This window comes from Coenobita brevimanus, chromosome 72, assembly GCF_032717465.1.
Source record: "Coenobita brevimanus isolate Jiangsu-jjx chromosome 72, ASM3271746v2, whole genome shotgun sequence".
Lineage (NCBI taxonomy): Eukaryota > Metazoa > Arthropoda > Malacostraca > Decapoda > Coenobitidae > Coenobita > Coenobita brevimanus.
Window position 1 is genome coordinate 1,729,090 of NC_137025.1, and position 27,797 is coordinate 1,756,886.

At 40.6% G+C, this 27,797-nt stretch overlaps 1 protein-coding gene across 1 annotated transcript; it reads left to right on the forward strand.

Moving 5' to 3' along the window:
• Nucleotides 1–1,740: 1,740 nt before the first annotated feature.
• Nucleotides 1,741–26,858, forward strand: LOC145407221 (uncharacterized). The gene is made up of 12 exons (XM_080278256.1): nt 1,741–1,874; nt 8,333–8,491; nt 9,466–9,635; nt 10,445–10,676; nt 11,168–11,344; nt 12,546–12,763; nt 13,217–13,374; nt 13,483–13,592; nt 14,073–14,188; nt 24,322–24,702; nt 24,919–25,393; nt 26,727–26,858. The coding sequence occupies exons 1-12, from the start codon at nt 1,836–1,838 to the stop codon at nt 26,856–26,858; spliced, it is 2,367 nt and encodes a 788-aa protein (XP_080134382.1). The 5' UTR covers nt 1,741–1,835.
• Nucleotides 26,859–27,797: the final 939 nt, after the last annotated feature.

Here is a 27,797-nt window from a genome sequence, read left to right on the forward strand (position 1 = left end):
CAACAAACTGCCGGCAGGTGGAGAGCTTCGTATTTGCGGTCCACCCTGCAAATTAAACAGATACACTTACAAGAGATAATGGAGGGATCGTAAAAATGGAAAGTAAATCGCTAGGAAAGAAGTGTTAAGCTTTTCACACGGCCTAAAATTGCCTCAAATGCTCACTTGTAACAATAGATTAGCAGTAGAATATGATGCTAGTCACGATGTAGCGCTATGGACGAAAATGAACCTTAGCGATTTATTTTGCACATTAGATCTTAATATTCTCCTGTCCGTAATTTATGTCTTTTACATACTGAAAACGGTTGTAAAGATAACACACACACACACACACACACACACACACACACACACACACACACACACACACAAACTTGGTCCGCATTCTCGTCAGTTAAAAAATCTCCCAGCACCTCTTCCTTGGCGATTTATTTTTGGATACGGTTGGTTGATATCCTTTTTCACATTATCTATGCAGAGTATGGCGATGTTATAATGATTTATGTAACGCGGAGGACAGCATGTATTAAGCAAAATAAGTCGCTTAGGAAAATGTGTTCAGGAGCTTCATTAGCTGACGAGAATACGGGGCTAAGTCGTCGAGAGAGAGAGAGAGAGAGAGAGAGAGAGAGAGAGAGAACTAATGGACCTTCGTATATCCAGGCAGCAGAGTCACCTATTTACACATGTGCCACCACGTGAAGGCGTCTGTATCCAACACATTACTTACAGACTGTATAACGTCCGCCATTGTTGTGTCCCTCACCCAGGCAGCTGTTGTAATCGCTGTTAGCTTTCGTAATTTGTATTTGTTTATCCCCAGGCATTATTAGGAAATCAAAGTGCTCCACACCAACTTTATTCAGTGCCCTGTGTGTCAAATTTTTACAACCGCTTAACGAGCAACAAAGGCATTCAAAATGCGGTAGCCATGTCTTATCTCCGTTCGAGTCTATTGATGCTTAGACAAGTGTGCTGAAACAAGCTGAGGGGAAGCTTCCTAACACCTATTCCTCAGCGATATATATCACGTGTCATACCTTAATTTTCCCTTGACTTAGGAGTCCCTCCACCCTTCATGGGTTGGTAAGTATAATGAGTACCTAGGGTAACATCTAGGGAAGGTAACTCTGGTAACCTGTATGATGCAGTGGCCCTGTATCCCAGGATTATGATTGAATAACCCGTCACAAGCTCAAAGGCTTAAGGTATGGAGATGAACACAGCGGTAAAGTGCCTCGTGGCGTCTGCACCCACCTTCACTATAGGATTAGCTTAGGCATCAGTAACACAGGATATGAAAAGTTGTAAGTTAATAAACATAATAGACTGCAAAGGGAAAGGTCCTGCGAAGTATTATGTCAACGACGATACGGCTTATTTAGTTACAGTACACACAGGGCTACAACAATTCTTACATTTCAACATCCTTAATAATGTAGGTCACGCTCAAACTATTGCAAATTAACCCAGTGATATAACCATACCCCCCTAGCGATGGGCGCACACAGGGGCGGGTATCTAACTCTGGCAGTGAGTCATATCCGCAAAGCAAACAGATAACCGTGATACCAGCGAGTATCTCACAGCCATGACTAGGGACCTACCATATCCGCTCTTTTAGTATTGAACGAAACTCGGTGTGGTTCACTCCGCGGTATACAGCATATAAATAATAATATGTAGTTTTTTATGAGAGTTCTGATAGCGTTCAAAGGACTCCCCGGCAAGTTGGATAGCGACATAGACTGATTGATTGATTTTGTTACTGGCGTTGGATTATTTTGTCGAGTTTGTAAGTGTCGCTCTGCAAGCTGACGCGCACATGAGAAATGGAAGGGACTACAGAGGCACCCAACTTAAACAATACGGTAAGTCTCCAGTAAACAATCCATGTCCTTTATTACCCAACTAAAATTCTTAGTTAAAGTACAATCCCCCTGCAAAATTTCCGTTCCTTCTCCTGACCCGTAACATCATACTATAGTCGGTTTGTTTTCATCTGAGGGAACTGGGCCACTCCCATAACCTGGATACTTAGGGTTACGTGAAATTTGAGGAGCCTTAATTATCAGGTAGGAATGAGTCTCCTTGGTTACTAGTCAAATTTATCCTCGAATCTGACTTCATCTGGCCACTAACTGAGCTGAAAGACGTTCGAGATCTTTGCCAGACGAGATTAAACGGACTGTAGTTTGGGTCAAGTTGCAAGTATCACAGTTACTGTTGAATGACATTTAATTTTGAAATGTAAAATAATGTTATGCGCTACTGATGGAAAGGAAGATGAACGGAATTTTGTTAGATAACTGTACGCCGGTGAGACACCATCGATCTGCTCACACCAATCCTACTTCCCGGCGTGCAAAAGAACGAAAATCTATCCAGAAGAACAAAATCTCCTCCAAAGACAAATTTAAGGTGAACGAACTGCAGAACCAAAAGAGGCTTAATATCAACCTGTATCGTATAGAAGATGAACAAAATCTTCCTGAGGTAAATAATGATCAAAACCGTTCAATGTGAAGCCATTTCATTTAGCCTTGGAAGACGTCTAGCTGTAGTAGTAGTAGTAGTAGTAGTAGTAATAGTAGTAGTAGTAGGAGTAGCAGCAGCAGTAGTAGTCGTACAGTAATAGTAATGGTAGTAGTTGTAATAATAATGATAATAATAGTAATAATAATAATAATAATAGAAATAGTAGTAGTAGTAGTTCCAACGCCAAGCTCATCTAAACGTGAACCCAGTGGACTGCAGGTTGAAGCCGCCCCCCACCTGCAGCTCACAATCCTCTTCAGGAGGATAAGGAAGGAGAGAGTTTAGGCAGCTACACCACCCAGTTATATCAGTGCCACCACATGAAGGCACCCCTCTTCAGCACCACCTGTAGCTGTAAAGGGGTTCATGAAGGCTACATCTAAACAAAGCTGGAAAAGTCCGGAAAATCTGGAAATGACAAAAACTAAAAGAATGTCATTGGAGTTAGAAAAGAGTTCCTCGCCCTTTACGTAAGAGAGGTCTTTCTAAGTTAAATAAAATCGTCTGGCTGAAGGAAATATACATAAACCCAAATGAAGGTGATGTGGCGGTGACTGGAAAGAGAGGCGAGGAAATCCCGGGTCCGCCTAATATAAACAAAGTGGAGCAGCCTTCGAAATGACCTCCAATTCTCTCTCTCTCTCTCTCTCTCTCTCTCTCTCTCTCTCTCTCTCACACACACACACACACACACACACACACACACACACACACACACCGCTCGCTGGTGCAGTGGTAACGTTCTCGCTTGCCAACTGGTGGACGGGAGTTCGCGCCTCGCTCAGGTTGCGAAAAGTTTCACCGACGAAGTGGGTGGTTACTGTCCCCCTTGAGCAAGGGGACGGGTGTGTGCGTGTGTGAAGGCCACAGCCTTGCCCTTAGATCGGACTATATGAGCTTTCAGCTCCCTTCTGGGAGGGTAAAAAGCTGACGATCACGACCATCAAGTGATCCTGACCGACCCGGTGAATTACACAAATTCAACCTAATAACCACACTAATGAAGTCTAACCAACCGCGCCAAAACAAAACCACATATAACCTAAACCAACTCAACCAAACGTAACCTATTTTGATCCAAACCTGGCTAGACTTGACCTAACCTAAATTAACCTAACATTATTATAGTTAGACGAACAGACTTAACCAAATCAAACCAAACTAAACCAAACCAAATCGCACAAGCAGAGTAACCTTCGATATATAATTTCTTGTGTAGATGCCCCAAGTATATCTATTATTTCCTGTGTAGAAATCCCGGACAGACAAGCTCAAAATAACATCCCAACCTTGCAAAACCTAACCTTATCTAATCTAATCATCAATTAATGTAGCTGTGCGATACCTAACCTATATAATCTAGCCTGTCTAATACTATGGTTCGTCCGTTAGCATAATTTTCATGTTCTAATCTAATCTAATCTAATATTGAATTAATGTAGCTGTACCTACCTATTTAATCAAGTCTGTGTAATGCTGTGGTTCGTCACTTTAGCTTAATTTTCGTCCTTGTTCCGTATTTTTTTCCCCTAGAGCTCAGTGGAAAAATAAGAAAACACGGCTGCTTTGCATTCTTCCATAGCACTCTATTTATTTATTGTGCTTATAGTCTATTTGGTTTCATCTGACGGAACTGGTCTACTCCCAACTTGAATAACAAATCATGGCTGCTTGAAAATCGATGAGCTTCAGGTAGTAATGGCTTTCCTTAGATACCCCACCCTGTTTACCTTCTTGGCCCAGATTTTCATTCTTTTGCAGCTTTTTTCACGTAGCTGAGTGGAGAGAGAGAGAGAGAGAGAGAGAGACTATTACGTTTCTACAGTCTTTCCACGGCACTTCAAGATTAGCATAATATCGTAGCTACAGGTTGCATTCAAGACTGAGAGATGGTAATTTTAGGCCAAGTTAGAATAAAATGAGTATAGTCAGTATGCTCCTTTAGTCTGATTACATTGGCCATTATCACAGGGTACAGTCTCAAGTTTTATTATGGGAAACCTTGCCTATCAAGTCTTATTATTATTATTATTATTATTATTATTATAACCATCTACAATTTTACATCCCACGTAAATTTTCCCCAGTGGAATTTTTATACAGTATACTGACCAAAGAGCCTTTGCTCTAACTCGACAAGATCCCGAACTCCCTTCAGTTCAGCTGATGGCCAGTTGTAGTCGGACTGGAAGGTCGATTTGGCTAGCAACCAAGGAGATTCATTCCTATCTCATAACTACTTAGTATATAAGTTAAAGGATTGGCCAAGTTCCGTTGGATGAAAACAAACCAACTATAACCATCCATGACTTCCGACTACTATCTCTCTTATCAGTATGTGTGACCCTGGTGGTGATACAGCCTCCCGCGAGATAGGCAAATTAATAGAGCTTAAATTTTATTTATTTATTCATTTATTTATTTATATTTACTATAATCCATGGTTCAAAATCTTGTTTAAATTGAACATCATATTTTAGATCATGGTTTATATGGTATGCACGGGCTCAGAGATCAACTTCTTGCTCTCTGAGTACGAGGTCTAATATTGGGTTCTTTCCAAGACCGGGTCCAGAGCATACAGCCAGAGGAACAGGGCTCAAAACACAGGCTAACCAGTCTTACACGTATATTACACATAAAGAGTGCAGTGACTTGGCACAATACAATGTGATAGATTACACACTTTGGGAGTTTGAGACTAGGGCTGACAGGGTAACTGCAAGTGGCGCCCAGGCGTGGGAGGGGTCCCGTCAGGTGTGCGCTTTCTGAAGGGGCGCGGGACCACTATCGTGCGCCGGATCGTCGGGTGAGGGCTGCTGGGCGGTGTAGAGGGGGGCCTTTCACTGGAGGGGCCTCCTTAGGTGCGTCGGCCCTCGGGGCTGGGGCCGAATAGGTCGAGTAGGCGCGCTGCCTTGCGCCTACCTCTGTTAGAGGACGGCTTTCCGGCTTGTCTGGGGCAAGGCCCATTGGTTTTATGGGCCTTGGTCTGGGGAGGCCTCGGCCCGGAGTCCTGGGGTCGTCCCTTGGTGACTGGTATCTGCGGTCTCTTGTCGCGCCTCTATGTGGTCTCCCCTTGGTACATCTCGTATTTCATTATACATGGATGTTGAATTAAATAACAGCAGCTTCATATGGAAATTGTTGCATTAGTACCATGTTGTAACCTCTTTGTTGTATATGAAGCAAGTATTTGTGCTGACTTATTTAGTAGTCTTGCGTCGAGTCAACAGCGTGGCACGTTTCCCCACGCAGGAAAAGATGATGTTAACTGAGTACAAACCATGAAGATATAATGATACGAACAACATACAGTACGGGTGATTACATGAAGCCAGTAGTGGACGAAGTGGTTACAAAAGTGTCATACAAAGAGCTCCAAGGTTGGAATCGTGGTACCAGTAGCTAGTGTCCACTTGATCGACTTTGTTCATTTACCTTTGTGTGTTGGTATGTAGGTAAAGTGGGTATCTCATGTAACATTTAAGGAGGCAATTGTGGTAACATGGATGCTGGAGTGACCCTGTGACATGGAATAATGGGTGAATAACCCTTCACAAGTTCAAAGGTCAAAGTTATACGGAGAAAATCATCGCTGCTCTTCGCTTCATGGCTTCTTTTTTTTTTTTTTCTTTTTTTTCCAAGAACGAAGGAACCAAAGGCCAGGAGTAAGCAAAATCGTTCCCTCCATGAAGAAAAAAAAAGTCAAATTCATAATCCGTTCGTTTCGAGATGCCTTGACTGACAAGCAGCGTTTGAGAGACTGGAAGTCATAGGCAATAGAAAATACAGACAGAGGAAGACATCTCCATCATCACTTTTTTTTTTTTTTAACTAAAGTCATGATGAAAGAAAAGTGTATTTGGTTTGTTGCCTCATTGATGAATACCTGCTGTGTTGGATGCAGTCTGGTCACAACTACAGGTTTTCCACAAAAGACTGTAAAAAAAAGAGAGGGAAGGGAGACTTCACTGACTTTCATGCTCTCGATTTTAATAATGCAACAGAAAATTCGATAAACATGAACAACAAAATCAACTCTCTGAACATAAAAGCTGTCAGGAAAAAAAAAAAAAAAAGATGCTCAAAAAGTACACAGTACAGGATACAAAAAAGGTGCACGACCATTTTTCCTGGGGATCATGGCTCAAACACAAAGAAAACAATGGACAAAGGGGTCAATCATTAGACAAAAGTGCGACAGCCTAAGCAAACACAAAGAACCATGTACGACAATTTCTTCCTTGGAGTACGTTCTCTTTCTTAGTCAGCTGCTTTAGGAAAACAACAACAACACTCCTTTCAAGAGGCTGAGAGCGTGGTTCCTCCTCAGAGTTTCTTTTAATATAATGGTCACCAGTCTTCCTTCATGATAATCAGGTAACGTATTTGAGTTTGTGTCTTGGCACTTGCCTCTGAGAGTGTTTAATGTTGAGGGAATACTGTGATGCGCGCAAAAATAAGGCTAGTTGTGGGATAAGCCTGTATGTGCACGCTTTGGTTGCTAGGATAATTGGAGAGTCCTTTTGTTTGATTTACCCGGAAGTGTTAATATGATGTTCTGGCTTGTCGTTTAATGGTTTTAAAGCCACCTTCTGATACTTTTAGATTACGTCTCGTCATTCTATCACCAGTATTTATCACTGAGGTGGACAGGTAATTGATAAGTGAAGATAGGTATTACTTTAGCTTCAGAAAGTATGGGAATCTTAATGATTTTATCTTCAAGCATTTTTAGTAGGCTTAATGCACTTCTCTGCAATGTTTTTTTTTTTCTGTTGCAAATTACCTACAAATGTGATAGGGTATCTCAGATCTAATATGATTAAACGTTCAACAGTATGCAGGCTGAGTTGTAATTGCTCACAGTTTGTCACACCACATTGACAGGATTCATGGGTGGATCAGAATTAGTTTTAAGGTGGTGTGTGTGACACCATCAACCTATTGATGCATGAGAGGATTATTGTGCCTCATCAGGAAAGTTTTTTTTTTATTTTATGCTCAGAGTCTAAGTTACTGTAACAAAAGAAAATGAAAATGTCAACTTGTGGCTGTTTATTTATTTATTTATTTTTCATGTATCAGTATATCTGTTTGTAGGTAGATGCCTTAATCCTAAGGGGATTGACTATAAGCAGATTTCCTTCTTGTTTAGCCAATCTATGCTCCAGCATCAGGCAGCACTCTCATCAGTCCGTCACTGTTATAGCTCTCCATTCCATCCCTCATCATCATCATTTTCTTTTTCCACCTCGCTGACATACACTCGCCTAGTCAGTATCTGTTTCCATTCTCTTCACATGGCCAATGACCTCAGGGTACTTCCAACATTTTCTGTCAAATCACATCAACACCACAGTGCTCCTTGACGTCCTTATTTGTCTACTTATCACACCACATTTCCTTATGCCTCTCATACATAACTTCTTTCCACTCTCACTCTTGGCTGTTGTTCATCCAACAGCAGTCAAGCTTCACTTCAGTCCATTAGAGTAGGGATTATGGTACTGTCATTGAATGATTACTTTCTTCCTCATTTTCCTATCTCTTATCACTGTCTTCAGTGTACCCTCTCTACCCTTTCTTGCTCTACGACCACTAACTTCTTTCATTGCTGATCTCACTACATAAATATTTGAAAGCCGACTCAATCTCCTGACCATTCAGCCCCAGTTTTTTATTTACCTGTAGTTTGTTACCATTGTCATTATATTTGTTTTATTTACCGGTATTAATGTATTTATTAATTTATTATATATATTTTTTGCATGGTTTGTGATTGGCGCAGGAGAGTAGCAGCAAAATGGATCCGAGGGAGCGTGAGATACTGCAGCAGAAAAAGGAGGAGTTTGCCCGGGAGGTGGCAGCCAGTGAGAGAACCTCGGACATCATATACGAGCTGCAGCAGAGTGGAGTCATCTCTGAGGCCACTGCTAAATATCTCCTTGTGAGTAATAGTAGTAGAAGGAATAGTAGTAGTGGTATAGAAATACATAAGTAGCTAGTAGTAGTAGTAACCCCAGACTCATTAGGACCTGAACTCAGTGAGGTGGTTAAGAGAGGTGGAGGGAAAGGAAAAGGAGGGAATGAGATAGAGAAGAGGGAAGAAAATAAGGGGGAAAAGTAAAGAATAGCAGGAAGGAGGAAAGAGAAGAAGGAAAAGGAGAGAAAGGGAATTGAGACAAAAGAAAGAAATACAGAGGCAGGGATAGGTATGAAGGAGACAGACGAGGAAAGAAAGGGAAGATGAATTAACGGAGGTAAAAGAAGGAGATTGGAGACTAAGGTGTGGAAAATAGGTAGGTGAAGAAAAGAAATGGAAATTTAAAGGATGAAAGAAAAGAGGAGAGGGAAACCAAAGATAAAAGGAAGAAAGAATGAAAGGTGAGGAAAGGAGATAGGGAAAAATTGGGGGGGAAATGAAAATAAGGAAGGAAGGATAATGGTGGAGTTAAAGGGAAGAATAAAGAGAGTGGAGAAGAGAGAGTTTGAGTTGCAGGAAGATAAGATGAACCTGATAAATGAACTGCAGGAGTGTTGTGTCTTGTTCTTGGCCATCACTAACTGTTTCATTGTGAGTAAGGGGGAGGGGGAAGAAGGGGAGGAGATATAGAATGAAAAAAAGAGGAAGGGTGAAAATGAGAAGAAGGAAAATAAGAGGATGGGAGTATGGAAGGAAATATGTGATGCAGTGATAATCCAGATTTACCGCAGGTTCAAGTCCCCCGCTTCATTTTTTTTTTTTTTTTTAAGTCCACCATCCTCCTCTCAGGGGATAAGGCAACAGGGACACTCACTTATATCTTTGCCACCATGTGTAAACATCCCTCTCCAAGAGCAACTTAAAATGATAATACAGTAATAATGATGATAATAATATAGTAATACAGTACTGTAATAATAATAATTCTGTGCCTGCAGACCCAAGAGACAACCAAAACAACACGCGTAAGGATGCTGGTGGATGAGCTTATGACGTGCGGCCCCGGGAGCTTCACCAGGTTGCTTGAGATCCTCCTACAGTTTGACCTTGGCTCCCTGGTGGCACAACTGAACCCTGATTTCTACAACCAGGCCCTCCCACAGCTCAGGTTAGATGCTGTATGTGTACACTTAGGTTTAGATACATGTATATGTGTAGAGGCCATAGACCATGCTAGTGTGCGTACAGTAGCCTCGGTAAGCCTTTAAACCTGAATGCAGATTTCCATGTGTTGTGATCGTGAGCTCTTTCGCTCCTCATTCTCCTATCCCAGAGGTCTCTATACAAGACTTCATCTCATGTCTTCCCTCATCAACCCTTGGCACATTCTTCCCTCCATATTTCTGTGTTTGACCCTCCTCCACCAGTCATTCATTCCACCCCTTTAACATGTCCAAACCATCTCATCCTACTGCTTCACTTCTGTAACATTTCTTTTGTCAAATCTCTCTTGCAGCACACATATAAATGTTGCCATCATTGTTATGATAATTATATATGTTTTTCACATTATCATGATTATCATTAGTACCGTATAATTATTGCCGTCACTGCATTACCATCACTCTTATTGTTGTCATCTTCATATTTTTATTATCTTATCATTACAGTAAAGTATTAGTAAATCCTCATTATTAATATACAGTATGTTTTATTTATCTTTTTTTCTATGAAGTCCATAGTATCTTACAGAAAAAATGCCTATTAAAGGTCCATTCCTGCCTTTGATATTTTGGAATGTAACCCATACTGATAAAAAGGACTGTGTGGATTAATGTTGCCATCATTGTTATCATATCAGGTACTCCACCATTGTCATGATTTATGTCATTCTGTCATCGGTTATCATTTCTGTTATTGTTCCATTAACATTTAACATAGACTTGCTTTTAACCTTACAAGTCTTTTCTTGTTTAGTGGTGTCAGTGAGGAGTTGGACCTACGGCGCACCCCATACCAGCCCTGCCCCACCCTGCCCAACCCTGCCCAGCCCCTGCCATCCCTGCCTCGCTCTCCACATGTCATCCCTGCCCCTGCCCCCCAACCTCCAGCAGGGGACGATGCGGAGAATAACAACCCAGCCCGGCCTCTCAAAATCAAGGTCATCCCATACACGCACATTGGAGGAAGCCATCATCCCACTAATGAGGTAAGAGTAGTAGGGAGAAGGAGAGAGAGTAATTACAGAATTGTAGTTTTTCTGGGATATCAGAGTCCTGAATAATCCTGTAGTAAAACAGTAAATTAAATTAGGGAACTTGTGGACATCCCGTTACACTTAATTACTTTCCTGTATATGGATCAGTTGTCTCATGCTTGTAGGAGGTCAAGAGTGGACCTTCATGCTGTGTCCTTAAGTAGTGCAATAGATGCCAAGTGGTCTAGCAAGTTAAGGCTCATAAGGGTCTCATTCTGAGGGATGGTTGGGGTTATTGTTCTTGTAAGGCTGCTGAGGGGAGAGCACCTGGCCACTTTAGCCTTAAATATCAGGGCTGAGTTGTGTAGCCCCCAGGCCCTTCTTCTGTTGGGGCAATACTGAGTTGGTTGATGCATGGATGGACAGTGAGGACTAACTGTTGAATATTTAGTGCTGACTTGTGTATTGAAGTTACTGTAATCATAATTGACCTTATGGCACAGGTGTACCGAAACCAGACAATGCCGCGAGGGTTGGTGTTCCTTGCCAACTACCATACCTTCTGTGACAATGCACACCCACCCCGTGAAGGCTCAGAGCTGGATGTGAAGCACCTCGTGATGCTTTTCTCACAGATGGGTTACCAGATCACTACCCCTCGCCTCAACATGACCAAATATGTGAGTATCATACAGATGTGTAGAATGGAAACTAAACCACAACCAAATACTTTTTAGATTAGCTTATTTGGTTTGAGTAGGCTGTGGTTGTGGTATTTATTCTATGAGACGAAGATAAGGGGATTTCTCCCGAGGTGAATAACAGAGGATGTTCTTGTAATCTCAGGGGTCTCATAATCAAACAGAGATCACCTGGCTGTAGTCAGAATGTACCGGTAATGAGAAAGACATCATTGGACAGAAGGAATTGAAAACAAAAAGCGCTAGACTTAACAAACTAGAGTCATGCAGTATTGTACCATAGAGCATATACCTCTCTCATAGTCTTCAAATTGTATGGTATGTTAGAAGTAAAAAAAAAAAAAAAATCAGTAAGCTCCATATTTGTTATGGCCATGTTTATGAAACCTGCTGCTAGGATAGACATTGCTTTTGCTTGACATTCCCTTCTGTTGTATTGTTAAATCATGGTTTTTGCCAGTCCTGACGAGTCATCATTTGAAATTAATAAATGTATGGTTTGGATGACGCATGATGTTGCCCTGCCAGTCAAGTGCCAGCACCGGTGTATGTGTGAAAAATACAGCCATTAGATCCACTTAAAGCACTCACTACTATTCTTGTTTATTGATGGCACAATATGTCATAGTACAAAACTTGCATAAATAACTAACTTTGAGTTACAAATTTTCTTAAAAACCCTCCCAATAGATTTCCTCTAAGCTGGTGGACATAGATGAATGTGAAAACTTAGCCTCTTCTACTCTCAGTCTTAATGGTACTGTAAAAAAAAAAGGAAAAAAAAAAAAAAGAATCCATTAAATGATGATCATTATCATCATCATTGACAGCTTGCATCCTTCTGGGAATCCCCTGACAGGATATAACTGTGACGAGTGTCTCCTAGGTGCTTTGCCCTGATGTACCGGGTATTTCGTAAATTCTCTGTCACTTGTCTTCCTTCACTCCCCAGTGCAGTGTACAGTTGCATAGAAAGCTGTTGTTCTGGTCCCAGACTTCTCTTGATGTGAACATGGTGGACAGCAGGCTGAAGCTGTCCTTCTGCAGTCCACCATCCCTCTTTTGGGGGATAGGGGGGAAGATGAGAGAGGTCTGAATCTCCAGACAGTGAAGCCACCCACTCATATCAGGTCCACCAAGTGAAGATGTTCCTCCCTAACACCATCTCGCACCTCAACAGGAAACAATTGTGGCACTTCGAGAATTCTGCGCCATGGAAGACCTTGCTGTAGTAGACTCAGTGGTGGTGGTAATAATGAGTCATGGCCGAGACCATGCCTCCTTCTACACCTCCGACAACCTTTTCCTCTCCGTCAATGATGTGGTTGAGAGGTTCAGCAACAGGGAATGCCCCAGCCTTAAGGGAAAACCAAAAATATTCATATTCCAGTACTGCAGGTTGGTATGAGGTTGCAGATTTGAGTATTGTTCCTTACTGATATTTGTTTCACTTATAAACTGTTTCACAAAACTGTGATGAATTAATCCTTATTTTTTACCAAGAGTTGCTCATGATTCACTGTAAAGTTGTTTGTTGTTCTTATGGCCCCAGGCTCATTTACATGTGAACGCAGTGGAATGCAGACTGAAGTTGCTGGTTTTCCTGCATTCCACCATCCATGTTTTGGTGGATTGGATAGAGAGACACATTTGTATAACCATGATCAAAGTGATGTTGTGTGTATACTGTATACATATACATGCTTGCAACAGGTACGTATTCACACAGTGCCTGAATGCACTTAACCAGTGTGCACATACACACCTGCATGCATGTGCTGCAAATGCGCACATTTAACCAACCAAAATCCAAACCAACTCATTCCCTCCAGTGCACCGTTACCTTTGCAGAGGATCGGGTCCAGATGTGGGTGTGGCTCCCTTACCACAGTCAGTGTCCAATCGGAGTAGGCGTGCCATACAGACTGACGCTGCCAACTATGGGGAGGCCATTGTACATCGCGACCCAACTTTCACTGATATGTACATTGTTTACTCCACGGTGGAAGGTGAGGGGGAGAGGGACAGAGAACTAATGATATAAAGTTTAACATGATGAAGATGATATAAATGTATAACTTGATGTGTAAGTGTAACTTGTCTTTTGTTGTGTACAGGATTTGTCTCATTCCGGCACCCAGAACGTGGCTCATGGCTGATGGAGGCAATCTGCTGTGTCTTCATGCAACATTCGTGCACACATGACCTGGACTCCCTCATGAAGATGGTAGGTTAATGTGGCTCTTGGAAGTTAATTGTTTTATCAGTTGTGTTTTTACCTACCCTCCCCTGTCATGCTTGGATATTTATGAAGCAGTTCATTAATCTAAGTAGGGAGATTAAGGGGGACCTTTGTGCTGTATACCCATGTGGTGTATTAGCCTATCTTCATTGCTATCATGCAGTTTTTAAGGTGCCATGGTGATGTAATGGGTCGAGGCACTTCAGCCAGCTGTGGTTCACGTGAGTCTGCTTCAAGGGGCATTTGGGATTTGTTGCTGGTATAATGCCCTCAGGGGTCAGTGACTGATCACATGCCTTAATTATATGAACTGAATAAATTAGCTTTGGATCCCTTTGCTCCAGTTAGGGTAGTACTAGATTGAATTTTGGATGGATGTTTTCACCTTCTCCATCTCTTAGGTGGGAAAAAGAATCAACATAGTGATGATGATTTGCTGTTCATAACCCTCTTGTCTTTGTCCAGGTATCACGTCGACTGCGAGAGAACTGCACAGATGACGGCAACAAACAAGTGTGTGAGTTTGTGCAGCGTGCCTTTGATCGTCACTTCTACTTCAACCCTGAGCCCCTCGCTGACATGTAGGCTGCATCCCATCATTTAAAATTTTGTGCATCCCTCTCTATAAATACTCATTTTACTCTAACTTGGCCTAATACTGCCATCTGTCCATATTGATTGCTGAATTGTAACTGTAAGATTAAAACTAATGAAAATTGACACTAGAACCTAATGCTAGTCTTGGAGAAGTGTTGTGGAAAAGATTAAATCTGTAAACTTGTCTTTTCTCCACCATTCAGCAGTGACATAAGCTGCAAAAGGACAAATCCTGGTCAAGTTAAAGTGATCAAACTATAATTACCCACACTGTGCCTTGGTCAGTTGGTCTAGTTAGGGTCAGTAAAATATGACAAACTCCAGCTTAAAAATGTTTACCAGACCCAAAATAATGCCTTCAGTGTAATGATCTAACTACTGCCATACTTATTTAGCTTAATTCCAATTTCCTTAGTCTGACAGTTCAACTTTACCAGCCAGATAAAATTGTCTGATGGCAGCAAAAAGACTGGATAAGTAAAAATATCATTACACTGAAGCAGACGCATGCCCACATTTAGAACAGGTTATGATAATGTTCACACACACACACACACACACACACACACACACACACACACACACACTGTGTGTGTGTGTGTGTGTGTGTGTGTGTATATATATATATATATATATATATATATATATATATATATATATATATATATATATATATATATATATATTCTTCATTTTCTTCTTACACATGCTTCTGATTTTGCTGATAAGCTCTCACAGAGTAGTGTCCTACCTCAAAGAGTTCTCAGATAATATTGATCCTGATGATTTATGCAAGTTTTTAGATTATTTATATGTATGATTGATACATTTGTTGCTGAATATGGGTGTACAATGATCGACAGAAATATTGTTCCACTTCTTAGTCAGGCAGTTATGAAATCCATACCGGTATGCACTATTCTGAAAACTTTGTTGGACCTCAGAGGTTGCATCACTGGGATTCAGATGTCATTGCTCACTGTCTCATTTATCATTCTGAAGTGGATCATTATTTATGTCGACACCTGTGCATCCAGTATGTTGCTTGGGCTTTATTCTCTTGATCTCATACTGATTTACTTACTGTGTTACTAATCAGTTATGTGTCCATAATTTTATCTTACTGTGTGATATTCCTTTGATTCTAGTTCCACTAATCATCCCTATTGGTTTAATTACAATATGTTTACCTGTCTGTGATTGTGTTGTACTAAACCCACGATTTCTCCTTCCATGCTTGCACAGTGGATCAGCTATATGGAGGGTAAGAGATTATGTATTCTGAGTGCGGGTAAATGGAAGAAAAATTCCCAACCAGTATCAGTTATGGTAAAGTCATCAGTTGTGATACAGTCATTTCTCACTTGACATCTCAGAAGTATATCGGCATGAAATGTGAAACAAGTTTTGAGCGATGTATATTCTTTTGACTCTTGGTTGATGGGTTGTAAGCTCAAAAACATTATTTGTGACTTCTAAGTAGTGTCATAATGAATCATGAGCAACTTTAAGTGAAACATAGGTGTCAGTATATCAGCATTTTGATTTTGAAATGGCAGGTAAAGAGTGTTTAAGCTGAGGGGGAGTTGTTGGTTGAAATTACAGAACTACAGGCTTAAAGATGAAATTAGTGTATTCTGTTGTGTATTGGAGGAATACTTTAGCACTGGAGGTGTATGTGAATGAGATTTTGAATTTTATAGACATCTTAGAGCATAATGAGTTGTCAGAGTCCTGCTGGGTTCACAAAAATATCTGTAAACAGCATGACATATTGAGGTGCTTTTTTTTTTTTTTTTTTTTCCCACCATAGGAAAGAGTATAACTTGAAGTTGTTTTTAAGGGTAAACATCATCATGATCATCCAGATCTTCTTTCCCACCCAAGGGCAGGGTGAGGAAAAGGTAGACACCTTGTAATAACTGCCTCTCAGTTTGTTTCAGCCATTTAATTGTAGGTAATTTTTGTAAACCCAACAGGAATTTGTTGAACCCTGTGTAGGTATTATGAAACTGGAAGTGAATTATGAATATGTCAGCATCTTAGACTGGCATACGAAATTTGAAAGTGACTGCATAACCTAGACACTGTTGGCATTCTGGTTAGTTTTGCGTAAGTGATGAAGCCTGTTGGGAATTATAATGTCTTTCAGCAAAAGTATTGGTAGATTTTGTACACTTTATACACTCGTTCATAAGACTACAATCCACAGTGGTGTAAGAAAAGGTTACTTAAGAGTCTCACACAAGATGATGTTAGTGTAGCAGGTAGTACGAGTGAGGCAGCAGCAATAAGTCTTTCACCGTTAATCCATTGAGCTTGGTGATGTATTTTTCATTTTATTCTTGTCGTCTCCTGATAATTTTCTTCAATCCAGTGTAGACATTTTGAACTGGAGAAGTTAGACATTGCCTTAATAAATGCATTCATGGGTGCTGGAGAAGGATGCCTTCAGGTGGTGGTACCTGTATAACTAGGCAACTCTGCTGCTTGATTGTACAAAAAACTCCCAACTTCTTCCATAACCCCAGAAATATGGATAGTGGACTGCAGGAGAAGGGCAGCATCAGCCTGCAGTCAATGAGGTTCATGCCTGGGACCACAACAACAACAGTAACACATGAAAAGTCATTCCTAAATTGAATACAATTATCCGGGAGCACTAAGATTAAACTGAAAGAGACATTACCTGGATTTAAAAAGCTAAAATGAAAAGCTGGGATGTAAGTCTTTCAGAGCTGTTTTTGCCGTCATCTCATGTAGCATTCAAAAGCTGGTACTGTGTCTTTCCAAGCTTATATATTTACTGAATGTTTCAGCATTTGAATGAAAAGTTTATGCTGCCTGCAAGTCTTTCAGAGCTGTTATCAATACAGTATCGAGTCTTTCATGTACTACGTCAAAAACTGCCAGGTAGTGTTTGGATGATGTAGTAGTCATAGAAGTGTAGTATTTTTGGGAGATGATAGTGGCAGAGTTTTAGGGAGTTCATAAATCTCTCATACTCCCAGTTATGATGATAGTGGTGATTATGATTATGATGATGGTGTTTCATAGTGACGTAATTGGTTGTTCTGTGTCTTTCAAGAAGAGTACAAGTTTCCTCATTGAGCTTGGGAGGCGTCTTGATGTTTTTTTGTGGGGTGATTGTCTTTACTGTGTCCCTGCACTAGCGTGTGTACTTGCATGCATGCTTGGATATGGGAAATGAGTTTGTAGATTAGTAGCTCTGAAATTTAGAAAGTGTGTTTTTTTGCAGAGGAGAAACCGTACAGTGAAGGGGTGAACATTCTCATACATTTCACATTAGATATTCATAGACTAAGGGCCATATTAACGAGGGTTTAGGAAGCACTCTGACACTTCCTACGTTTACTTTTCATAAGACCTTGGCCATTCATGCCGTTTTCCACCCATTGATTGCAATAACAGCAGTACTTGATGCGTTGTACCTCCAGCACCACAAATCTACCATGAACAAGCTTTTTGTATTGACTGTATGCCCTTACTGTTGCGAATCTTCACTTAGGGCCATGAATTTTAATTCAGTTTTTAGATGCAGGAGCTTCTCTGGAAGCGCTCCATCCAGTCAGTACACCCTAAGGCTTTTCATATGCAAGCTGCAGCACTCCTGTAGATATGGCAGTGTCCCATAATACAGCCCTCATGGCCCTGCATCTGTCAGGTACTTTTTTACATTTTCTTACCCTAGGTCAGCTGCCTTTCATGGCTGATAAGTCTAGCCTACACCATGGAATAGATTGTAGTTTTGTAGAAGCGATATGTATGTGTAGTAATATCAGCTTAGACTTTGACTGTAAATGTGGTTGAGTATCCCTCTTGGGAGTTGTGGAAGGCCAGAAGGCTCTTAGCTCCATGCCACTCTGCCACTCCTGTAGTAATACTTCCCTTTGATGATGGTGTATGATTTTCATGTAAATATGAACATTCCTGTATGGTGGTGTATGATTTTCTTGTAAGTATGAACATTCCTGTATGGTGGTGTATGATTTTCTTGTAAGTATGAACATTCCTGTATGGTAGGTGGGGGCGCTCACCATCCAATCACTCGATGTAGTGCTGCACTCGGGTGTCTGCCCTTTCCTCTCCTCCTTCCATTCCTTCCTTCTTCTTCTGTCTTTCTTTACTTCATTCTTTCCTTTTCCTTCTGCCTATGGGTGACTCTACACTGAGCGACAAGCCTAATGGTTTCCTGTACACCAGGAAACCATTTAGTATGCTGGGTGGTAACCATATAACCAAATTATGGCACCTGGTGGTTTAGTGGGTAATTACAGCGCTCCAGTTGGATTGAGCCTGTGAAGGTTTTTATCCAAGGGGCGGTTGGGGTTATTGCTCATGTAATGCCACTCAGGGATGAGTGAGGCTGGTCACTCATCTTAAATGTCAGGACTAAATTGCCTAGCCCCGGGCTTCTGCGCTCCTCATGGGGCAACGTAGGATTGGATGATGGATGAACATTCCTCATAAGATATTCATGAACTGTGTAGAAAGTCTGGCCCCAAATAATATAGTTCACAATGCATGAATTTAGGTGTTTGATGTTTTTCTCATAAGCAGGGACATTCCTCATAACATGTTTGTAAGCTAGTGTGAGTGTGGTGCCTGACCATTAGGGAAAAGTGTAGATAATTTGTGTTAGATTTGGTTTTTGTTACATACTTGGGTTCCAAAATTGGTTTTATCTGATTTGATTGGATACATACTTGGGATTCAGAATTGTTGTTCCTGAATTGATAATGGTTTCTTGTTTGTGTTTCAGAATCCTTGTACCTAATTTAATAATGGTTTCAAATTTGTTGCGCTTGATTCTGTAATGGTTTCATACTTGGGCTTCAAATTTGTTGTGCTTGATTTGGTAATGGTTTCATAGTTGGGCTTCAAATTTGTTGTCCATGATTTGGTAATGGTTTCATACTGGGCTTCAAATTTGTTGTGCTTTATTTGGTAATGGTTTCATCAAAATTGTTGTACTTGATTTGGTAATGGTTTCATAATTGGGCTTCTTCATGTGATGAAGGTTTCATAATTGGGCTTCAAAATTGTTGTATTTGATGTGGGAATGGATTGAGCCTTAGTATTGATGTACCTGATTTGGCTTTGTTTATGTTCTTGAGTTCAAAGTGACAGTGATCTGATACACTTCATATTCCAGTACATTATAATTAGTAGTGACTGATTCGTACATATACGCATTCATGCATCACTCATATAATATTAAGGATGGGTGTACAGGCAGATCAGTATTTTAAGTGAGGCTGCTTTAAATGCTATACATGCTTCTGTATCAAGATTGAGGGATTATAAGCTATAAAAAAAAAAAATAATCTCTATTATTAAAACAAATATTGTTAAGTAATTTTTTATGCAACTTAGACAGCTCTAAACTAACAACTTTACATACTTAGTAAAGCTGATAAGTTAATGTAATTAGTAAAGCTAACAACTTTACATAATTAATATACTATATATATTTTGGTAATTTTTTGGCAAACTAGATTCATGACCACGTTTTGTTATACTAAGAAGTAACACCAGAACTTCATAAATTTTCAGGTAAATTTGTAAGGTATGAAATGAATAAATGAATGAAATGTATTTTAATAGTCATTGTTAACTATCGGATAGGGCAAAAGACATAATGCCTTTGTACTCAGCCTTTTCAGTCTTGATGATGAGCATTTTTGTTTATTCCCACTACTGCCAGACAGGTTTATTCACTCTAGGAAAGGCCTCTCATACAGAAGGGGTTCATTAAGGCTGTATCTGATACCTCCGGATTAGAAAGCCTATCCTAAGCTGAATACCATCATATGGTTTTGGCAAAAGTAAAATTTTAAGAGTCATCATCCAGGTTGATGAGCTTAAAGGGCTTCATTTACTCAGACTTAGTAATTAGCACCCTCAGTTTGGTGGTCTGTTGTGTGTTTTATTCTGCTACCACTTGACACTTTTATTCAGTGATTTTATGCAAGACAAGTAATGAAAGGGTTTTTATTTTAGGTCATATCTAACCCATCAAGTTTGAAAAGTCTCCCCTGAACTAAATAAAATTGTCTGGTAGTAGCAAAAAGATAAAATATGTCTACCCACATGCAAGGGGTTAATGTATACATGTGTAAATTTGATGAAATGTAAGTTACAATTAAATACCCAGTACTTAGTGGTACAGGGTGCCTGAAATGAAAGAACGCTAACTTTGGGAATAATCTCAGTGGACGTATCTCATTTGTGGCACTCAGTGGAAGGTTGCAATCCAAGATATCTCATAGCCAGCCCAGGCAATCCCATCAGTAATATTAATCATTGTTGTAAAAAAGAACTTGAGTTGTTGATTGACACAGGTGGAAACTAGGAGAAGGATGGTTGGTTGGGTGTGTGGGACTGTTTGGATTATTTGGCATGTGTTTAGTCCCCTTTGTGTTAGCTTTTCTTCATCCCTAGTTGTTTGTTGTTTCCTTTGCTTTGCCTTTCTTGTTCTGTGGTGGTGGGTTTCTTTCTTACTGTGTTGCTGTCTCTCATATGCACTAACTGACCCAGCCCTTCTCATTCCTGTCCTGTCTTATTTTACCCTACCCCTACCCAGCCCTGCCATCCTGTATTCTACCCTACCCTACCATGCTGTACCATACCCTACCATGTTCACCTTTACCCTTTCAGCTGTCCAACCTAACCTAAATTAATGCCTCTTTGCCCTTCCTTTCCCTTCTCTTCCCATCCATCACTTTTCTTCTTCCATTTTTTCCCTTCATCTCTTCTCTTTTCTTTCCTTCCTTGTCTTACTATGCTTTGCCCTTATGTGCCCTACAATCAAACCAAGCTAGGACAACCAGTTATGTTGTAGTCAAATCAGTACTATTTAAGCTTTGCATGTGATTTTGCCTAACTTAACCCTAACTTAACATATGATTTAGCTGAATAACATAATCTAGGCTAGCTTAATATAACCTGTGGGGGATCTGGACAAATAACTCAATAAAGCTTCACAAACTGTCTAACTTGCATGTTTCATTGCTGCCTGCCTCAGTTGCTGCGGTTATGGTGCATTTGGTCCAACCTGATGAAGATCCTTAACCACTTTCAGCTGATTTAATGCTTTTGTGTAAGCAGACTGATGGGCTGGTTTGACAAGTAAATAAGGAGAGTCATAATGGCTAAGGCTTATTTAACTTCAGGCAACCACGACTAAGTACCTGTATTCAAGTTGTGTGAGTTGCTCAATTCTGTCACGTGAAACCAATCCAGCTGTAGCCTTTATGCAACTCTCTGATTGTTATTATTTCTCTGAACTGAACAACTGTCTGATGTTAGTCTGAATATAATTCCCAAGTGTACTGATAGTAACCAAGGAGATACTCAAGTTAGTTCATTATGCCTTTGACTGTTTAAAGTTTTTCAGTTAAATAATATCTTCTGGAGTTAACCTAAATGAAACACCCAAATGCAAACTGTACCAAAAGACCTAACACTTCATGGCTGGCACAACTCTAGTATTCTCTTCCAGTTAACATTACATACAGTAATTTATTCAGATGAGAGTGGGTGCTGTGAGCCTGAGTGTGGTAATAGTGTCATCACTAACCCTCGCATGGTTGTGACTGGTTAATTATAGTGCTCCAACTGACGTCAGAAATATTTAGGCAGCTGCAAGAGAGTCACATGAGCCTGAGAGTATTACGGTCTGTTGTTAATGAGGAACTCCTGTTATTTACCTTAAAGTTGCTCATTGGTTATAAAAAAAAAATTGAAGTCACAAATTATTTTTTTATTTGATTTATTGATTTGTTTATTTATGTATTTAATTTTTGCATTTCTTTTTTGGAATATTAACTCCTCAATCATGAAACAAAAGCATGTCTTACATAACCTGTGGAGTGTTCATTTACTTGTCCTCAGACCCTGCCCCAGCACAGAGAAAATGACCAAAAATGAACACTTTGTAACAGGTTTTGTATCACTGCAGGGATAGGTATGCATGCAAAGTGTAATGATGATTTGACTGGGATGCAAGAGAGTGTGACTGTTTGGGGGGGCAGAGTGTGGAAGAATGCAAAAGTGATTTGGGTGTGATGGCATCAGACAGTGATGACTTGCACCACCCGAATGGTATCAAGAGTGAAACTGAGACACTGCTGGGTGACAGTGGCAAGAGGCCTGCTACTCTGTATGTGTGTGTGTTTGTTTCTTTGTATTTAGGAATGTGAAATACAAGTGTCAAAGGCTAGTGTTTTGGCTCACACTCCATGGGTTAAAGTTGTTTCACATGAAGTACCGTTTTGAAGCACACTTTCTCTAGACTATAGGTTGGGGAACAGGGGTCAGTTACCTCAAAAATCTAAAAATTTTGAGGGGAGTGCATACTCTGTATTACTGACTTTTCACATAAATGATGTAAATTTTAGTGAACAAGATGTAAAACCATGTATCATGTGTCATGATATTTGTTGCTTAGCTGCTGTACTGTTGACAGATGTGTACACAGATGGGACCTTTTTTCTTGTTTTTCCAGATGGGGGTATTTCATTTTACTCAAATGAATTTTGGGGTAATACCCACTAAAGTTCCCCGACCCTTGCTCTGTACTTCCAGTGAGGATGACCTGTATCTGATTGGTCTGTCTCATGATAATCATTTCTTATGGCCTATTATGCATCATTACACTAGTGTATGAGGGGCTGGTTCTGTATCATCATCATCATCATCATCATAATATCCTCTTAACCCCTTCAGTACAGTGATGACTCTTTCTGTTACTGGTATATTCGTACTGCCACAAGACAGTTTTAATTCATTTTGGAAAGGAGGTCTGATTCTGAAGGATTTAATCAAAGCAATGCACTGTATATCTCTTCCAGTTTGAAAAGTTTCTTCAAAGCCAAGTAAAATTATCTGGCAGTAACAAAAAAAGAAAGAAAGAAAAAAAAAATAGATTTAAGGGATCCATCTTTATATTTCCCACTGGTTAAAAAAAAGCATCACTGTGTTTAACAGCTACACCTAGAGTCAGAGTCAACAAGTAGCATAGGAATATATAAGCATTACTGTACAAGGAACTGTTGGCAGTACGAGAAAAGTCTGAACCACAGGAGGGGCACAGTACCAAAAAATTGCATAAAAGTTTTGATTAGTGTGAGGTATATTTTGTGATTCAGGGTTTGTTATGACGTCCTTTTAGTTGAAATTTTCTCATAACACATTCTTCATAACTGCTTTTGTTCAGTGACATATTTTGTAGTTTATTTTTGCTGTCTCCAGATGATTTAATTCACCCTTGGAGAGACTTTTCTAACTGGATGGTTTAGATACAGCCTTCACAAGCCTCTTCAATATGAGAGGCCTTTTCAAAGCTCAGCAGTCATGTGGAAGTACCAAGAATGAATTAAATATACATCATTGTAGTGGAGCGGTGAAGACAGTGTGCTGGTGAACTGGTGTGACACTTCTATTCAGCTCAGGAGAGGCTTTTCATACTTTAGGAGCTTGACAGAATCTTCATTGTTGCCTGTATAATGAGGGGTCTCTCATAGGTTAAAATCATCTGTAGCAAAAATCTAAAAAGAATGGAATCATCATACCATTGACTGCAAGGTTTTATATGAGCAGAGCAAACTTATCTGATGATTTCATACTCTTAAAATAGGGAGACGAGTAATCTAAGTTTGAATCCTTTTACTTGTAGAATTTCGCTCAGCTATTCATGGTTGTATCATGTCAGGCTACTCAAAGTTTTATCACGCCATTCAGAATAAAATACTTAGATGAATATATGGCAGTGACAGGGTTACTAAATACCATCTGAAAATATGACTGCTGCCTTAGAATTTCTCTAAACTTTGAATGGTGTTAGCTTGGATAGAGCACCTAAGGGATACCTGTAATGCAGCAGCAAAAGGGGTGATTGAGGTAGTGTTTAGTCTTTTAATTACTAGAATTTCTCTGCTTAAGTTGTATAATGTTAGCCTGAATAAAATATGTAATTAAAGCTGTGGCAGTTAAAAGAGTCATGCCACTAGCCTGAATAAAGTATCTAGGACCAGGTGAATATATGGCAGTGAAAATGTTAAAGATAACAACCAAAGTTTTTGATTTACCATAGGGGTTCACTGAATCTCTCAAGTCTGTCGCGTGTGCTGGATGAGGAGGGTGCCAAGTGTCCCCCTCAGGTGCGCCTCTCACCCAAGTTTCGGCAGCGCGTGCGGGCCCGTAGCACATCCAGGGAGGCACGGCGCAGGAACCTCAGTGGGGCCAGTGGGGGGTCAAGGGAGGGCAGTATGGAGGACCTCTTGTCTGGCATGCACTCGGAGGCCGCCCTTGTCCATCCCAGAATTAGGAGTTTGATCCCCGTGAACCAGCGCCGCATCTCCCTCCCTAGCTCCAGTAACCTCCACACAAACTACCAGGCTGCTTGGAACCGTAGCTTCAGTGAGAGTGAAGAGAACATATCGGCCCAGTCCACCAGACAGACACAAGAGCATAGGTAACATGGTAGAATTACTTTCTGTACTTCTTCTGAACATTCTGCTTCTTCAGCAGTTAAATTATAACAGGTTTTATATTATAGAGACCCTTGTCTTTTGACTTACACCCCCAGCATATTGATGGTGATAATGATGTTGGCCATTATTGTAATGATGTTAGGGATGGTTATGATGAAGATGATGATTTTTCTTTTCTCTCTCTCTTTCACCATCAGGCTGACTCCTCTGAGTCCCCCAGAAAGCCCAGCCAGCCCAGATGAATGTTACGACATAGTGGATCACGTTCCCAGAGACCACAATGAAAATATTTCCTTGGGGGGCGATTCAAGTGTAAACAACACCCCAGGAGATCCTAATGCTAACAAAGGATACTCCAATTACAATTCTAACACACTCACAAACAGTCAGCTGTCCTTGCACGTAGGAGGATTGTCCCCCAAGAGTGCCAGCAGTGAGTCAGTGTTTGGTAGTGGGGAGTCCAGATCACCAGTAAGCTCTGAGGAAGGTGCAGGGTTGACTGGGGGACATCTGAGCCGCAGCACACGAAGCTACCCTGGCCTAGGGTCGTTTACGGGGCCAGAGAATGGAAGCGCAGATGAACATGCACGTTCGTCCTTCAAACGGCAGCTGTCTGTGCCCTCCACCAGAGAGACGCAGGAGAAAATAAATGATGTCAAGAGATTTTTACAGGTGAGACCAGACTGGTAGGCTTATTATCTCTCCCTCTATGTTCATTATCCATCCATTGCCCCCTTCCCCTATTTATTCCTCCTCTCCCCCTCCCTGTCCATTCCTGTTTTTCTCTTCTGCCACCCATTCCACCCCTCCCTGTCTTCTTTCATCACTTCTTAACCCCACCATCACAGTGATGTTTATTTTTCCCCGTACCTCCAGGTGATACCAGTAATCCCTCGATTATCTGACATAATAGAGCCAAAGGCATGTCCGGGTAATGGCTCCGTCTGGGTAATGCCCCTCTTCATACATGACCTAACTTTGAAAGCCAGCGTAAAAGGCCACTATGGTACATCATACAACACTTGTTCCTGTTGTTTAACACTACTCTGTCTGGTCAAGCAGACCTATATATAAACCATAGTCAAGCAGCTACCATGGTCAAGCAGACCTATCAATCACAGACAAGCAGTCACCACTGCAGGCCATACCCTGCAGCAACATAAAAACTAAAAAAAAAAACAGCCACACAAGAAAAATGCAGTGGGCACACAAAACATAATGGTAAAATAGACTTAAATGATGGTAAGATGGAATAAAATCATGGTACAGTACGATAAGCTAGAATAAAATCAACGTCAGCACTCACAATTCGACCATTCGCATCGTTCTTACCTGGGATCTCCTGCTTCACCAGAGTCAGCACTACCCTCTTCCTTTTCCCCAGTGGAGGGGCCATCATCACACACCCTAGGAAGATGTATGCAAGGAATAGCAAGGTCTGAGGCCGGTAGGAAACAACCACAAAAGCCACCATTGCACCGCCATAACAACTGTTAGAGAGGGCTGTTCACTACATTGTCGCCGCGCGGGGACTGAGAATGACCAAGGGGTTCTCTAGCAGATGTTGGGCGAACTAACCAGCCAGACAGGGCGGTGCCACTGGGCTATTCATACCTGGCCAGGTGCGAAAATGTTTGCTTGGGAATAATTTCCACCTGGACGCATGCATTTTGTCTGGATAAAATGGAAAAATGTACAAATAATGGTATTGAACAGCCAGATCACAGCATCCAGATAATGGATTGTCTGAGTAGTGGATGTCCAGATAATAGAGGGATCACTGTATATTCAACTTAGGGGGGACCTAAAGCAGTGAGGGGCATAAAGGAAATTTTTTGTTTTTATATACAGAATTTATTTATTTATTTATTTTACTTTTCAGTATTCTGTTGTCTAGTTAATAAATGAAAAGTAGGAGAGGTGAAATTGTATTGTATGAATTGCACACTAACACTTTTTATATTTCAGTGTACATAAAAATTTGACTGTATTACCACCCTTTTAGGTCCATGACTCCGACCCCAAGCTAATTGGGTCACTGCAGCGGATTGAGAGCTTCGTGAACAAGAAGAAGTATGAGGGTAAGCGGCGTAAGGTAGAGGACGGGGGACGCAAATCATCCAGCCAGGAATATTGATGTTTAATGGTCGTAGCAGCTTAGATTGAGTTTTTAAATTTGTATCACCTTATTTTTGTAATGGAGATGCCTCAGTTGGGATTTTATTAATAAAATCTCATACATCCACCCATTTTATGTGGGAAGTAAGGGTGTGAAGATCATGGTGCAGATAATTGAATGATCTCATCATTATCATGGTGGAAAAAAGAGCTTTAGGATGATAATAATGATAAAATTAATTGAAATCTTTGTGAATAGGAAGAAGGATGAGGGTAAGCATCAAAAGAGAATGGATGGGATACACAGATCATCCAGTCAGAAGTACTGATGTAGGATGGTTGTAAATGCAGGGATGAAGTAACGTACTGTAGTTTAGTAGTGAAAGTCATTGCACCCTCCCCACTTTAACTTTCTCAGGCACCTACATGATATTACCTGGAATGGAATTCTAGAGTTTTCTGACCATGAGAGGGTTAAGAGTTGGAAATAGGGTCAAGGGGATAAATCCATGGCACCCACTACATTATTATAGCAGGAAATGAGTTAAGGTAATAATAAACATGGTTATTTTTCTGGTGGTTTAGTGAGGAAGTGACGTGTGTGCTGTGTGCAGGAGTGAGTCTCCACAAGGGTTTTTTTTTTTTTTTTTTTTTTTTTTAATGCCACCTGGTACTTAGGCTGGTCACATACCCTTAACACCTTCAGATTGGTGATGTAGTTTGCCATTTATTCCTTCTTTCTCCAGATGACTTTATTTAGCTTGAGAAAGACCTCTTATAAGGGAATGGTTGATGAAGGCAATGTCTCACTTCCCTGGTTTGAAAAATCTCTCCCAAGCTGAATAAAAACATCTGAACGTAGCAAGGAAATGAGAATACATAAACAGACTGAAGGGGTTAAAGTTTCTAGAATACGACTTAATATTCTCACTGTAGTCTGGCCTTGGGTCCTTATATT